The sequence below is a fragment of the Cupressus sempervirens genome, chromosome 1 (genome assembly GCF_028749045.1).
Source record: "Cupressus sempervirens isolate cs-2001-9-10 chromosome 1, ASM2874904v1, whole genome shotgun sequence".
Lineage (NCBI taxonomy): Eukaryota > Viridiplantae > Streptophyta > Pinopsida > Cupressales > Cupressaceae > Cupressus > Cupressus sempervirens.
In genome coordinates, this window is record NC_143118.1 from 373,105,525 (window position 1) to 373,108,826 (window position 3,302).

Below are 3,302 nucleotides of genomic sequence, written 5' to 3' on the forward strand. Positions count from 1 at the left end.
TCTCAATGGTTTCTTCAAGAAATGTTGACTTAGAGTGACCCTTAGTTTAATGTTATCTTAGGGTGGTCCCTAATTTTATGTGAGGTAGTTAGTTGATTTCGTTGCATTCTAGTTACAATTGAATTATATGTTGTAAAAAAATTAATGATTTTAAATTGATGAATTTCACATATTTTCTGCCATTACACAGATTTTTGGTCCCTCAAAGATTGTAGGGTCTCTATGTGGTTGAAGAGCCTCTCAACTCATTATTTTTATTACAGTTTATTAATGAATTAAACTATCTTTGTAAGGAAAGATAAGATTAGATAATTTTTTAATTGGAGGTCTGGGATGCATCATCACAAGTTGTATATATATAGTTTATTTTAAAAGTATCTTCATCATATACATTGTACATCAAGGTGCCATTGCCAATATAATAGAATTCCTCATTCCATTAATGATATAGATAGGTGCCTCTTTATGATCCATCTACTCATTGGGTGCCTAGGAATTTATAATTCGATTATCATTTCCCGGAGATAAACGATCATGTGCCGCACATGCACAGAGAAGTCAATTTTCCCCGAAAGCCCCCTTTGACGATGGAGAGGGAAATAGGCATGCTATGCACTGTGGCCTTTCTGCTTTTCCTCTGGAAATCTGTCTGCCTCTTCTTAAGGGCTAGGCGATTCCGTTACAGTGCTTCTCTTTCTCCAATACGTAACGCCCTGCTTCTCTTCAAGCTCACCAATTTCGTGGAGTTCAACTTTCTCTCGGAAAAGGGTCTCGAGTTCGCACTCTTCAGAACTTTTGCCATTCCTTCCATTTCCAAATTGCTGCAGGCCACTAATCGATTCTCCCCGCCCACAATCATCAAACGCTACGACGACACGGGAATTTTGATTCAGGAATTTGTTCTCCACCATGTCGACAGCGCCAGGGGATCTCGTGCGATCCGACGGCTCAATTTCATCCACGCCCAGTACAAAATCTCCAACGATGATTACCTGTACACTCTCTCTGTGTTCATTCTCGAGCCCATCAGATTTGCAGACAAGTAAGCTCCAAAGGCCCCTTTCTTAATACCCTTTTCGTTCCATATTTTTCTCTTAGATTAGAAAAGGATTTGGGCACTTGTTAAATTGCAGGTACGGGTACAGAAAGTGGAGTGAAGAGGAGAAAAGGGCGCATTTTGTTGTGTGGCATGACATTGGAGTGCGCATGGGCATTGCAAACATTCCACAGAGCTTGGAGGAGATGGATAAGTTTAGCAGACAATATGAAGCACAGTACATGGTGTATTGCGAGTCGAACAGAGCGATTGGGGACGCCACGCTGGATCTGCTGTTGTCCAAAGTGCCATTTTTCCTCCGCTCCCTGTTGAGGCGGATTGTGTTTGCTTTGTGTGATGAGAGGCTGCTGGACGCCATGGGGTATCCACGTCAGCCATTGTGGCTTGTCTGGACTGTGGATAACGTTGTGAGAATTTTCAGTGGCACCTTTGTTCGCTGGTTCTTACCTCCGAGGCCGATGAGTTGGTCAAAGGAGAGGATTCCATTGGAGGAAGAGGGAGGAGAGGAGGAGAAGGTGTACAAATTGAGATACCAGGTGTACAAGCCATGGAGTTATCCAGATGGGTACAAAGTCAGCAATGTGGGAGATGCAGCGGCTGGTCGTATCAGCAAAGCAGCTCAGGGGGCCGTGCTTTGTCCCTTTCCTTATGGAAAGAAAACTAGATGAAAGTTGGGGTTCAGGCGCTGTAATAGCAAATTATTTGAAGGTCTAAATAGTCACCCTTATGGGGCAATCATGATGTACTTGTTTTTAGTCCTCCTTTTGAGAAGTCAAATATTTGTATATGCTATGAAAGCATTTTCTGGTTAACAGTCTTTTTAGAGGATGCGACTATACTCCCACCAAAATGGAGAGTTGACTAATTTTCAAAAGACCGAAATCATCATGGATTTTTTTAAAAATTTCAGCATTTGATCTTTATAATCTTCATAGTTTGTAGTCAAAAACAACAAAAAATTTGGAAAAAAAATCACTTTATTTTGGTGAATATGGAAGAAAAATATAATTTGACTTTGTTTTGTCATTAGAGCTTTTTGATTGGAGATTAGCCTGTCCCCTTTTTAGATTTGTCCATAGTTTGATGGTACTCCTTGGTGTTGCATGCCAGCAACTAGAAAACACCGCACAATGATTAAAAAATAAATAAACTAACAATTGCACCTTAGTGTGCAATAGGTATGCTGATTAGATATTGAGGGTGAACTTAGCATTTGTCCCTTTTTTAATATCTCTCTCAGCCCCTCTTTATAACTAGATATCTTCCTATCAGTATACCTCAACATCTTTATCTATTTTTGTATCCCCACCCCGGGCTCTCTCTTTCTCTCAAAAACATAATGTTCATGACCTTTTAGTAAATAATTTAAATAGAAATGCATAAGATTATAACTATATGACAATTTCTAGAATTGTATAAATTAATTATAGATATATTAATCAAATAATATTAAAAATTATAAATCTTTAACTTCTTTTTTATCATTGTGAGTTTGAAGTCTAGATTAATTATTAGTATGTGCTTTGATTAATTATTATTATTTATTATGTTCGATTAGACACAAGCCCAAGATCTTGTCATGCCCACTTTGTTTCCTACCAAAACATACTTAAATTTAAGATATAGAAGATGAGATTTAGATTCAATGTTTTAGATCTATAATAGATATTTTGATAACATGATTTCTAATATTAGTTAATAGTCTCTAAATAAAATCATTTAAAATTTTTACATCCAAAACAATTGCTTAATTAGCAAAAGATCAACTAACAATATCATAAATAACAATAGCTTTTTATAAAAGTTTTACAATTCCTCAAATAACAATAGCATCATTTCTATATTTTTTTATCACAAACTTCTCCTCTTATACACAAGTTTAGATCTATTAACAAAAACTTTAAGATCTAATTTCCATTCATATTTATTTACAAGATTACAACAATAATTATCAAAACCATTCACACAAGTGCCCATTTCCACCCTACCATAATGGCATCATGAGGCCTCTTGTGCCCTAGCCATACCCCGGGCAAGAGAACTCATTTCAACCAAGAGATCATGAATGCAATCCTAAGAGTTCTCTCTCTAAAATATTATGAAATAATTCTAACATTATTTCATCTCAATCAATAAGAACTACTCTAAATGCATATAAGTTACTTATCTTTTCAAGAGCTCTCCTTTTAGATAGATCTTCATCTTCTACCAAGATTCATTCCTCCTCTTCTGCCATCTCCTTCTT

The 3,302-nt window shown here is 36.6% G+C and overlaps 1 protein-coding gene across 1 annotated transcript; it reads left to right on the top strand.

Annotated features, from left to right (window-relative positions):
- Nucleotides 1-481: 481 nt before the first annotated feature.
- On the top strand, nucleotides 482-1,869 carry LOC149577796 (ER-bound oxygenase mpaB-like). Its single transcript, XM_089792908.1, has 2 exons — nucleotides 482-1,042; nucleotides 1,134-1,869. Exons 1-2 carry the CDS (start codon nucleotides 546-548, stop codon nucleotides 1,723-1,725), a joined length of 1,089 nt encoding a protein of 362 aa, XP_089649034.1. The 5' UTR covers nucleotides 482-545; the 3' UTR covers nucleotides 1,726-1,869.
- The last annotated feature ends 1,433 nt before the right edge of the window (nucleotides 1,870-3,302 follow it).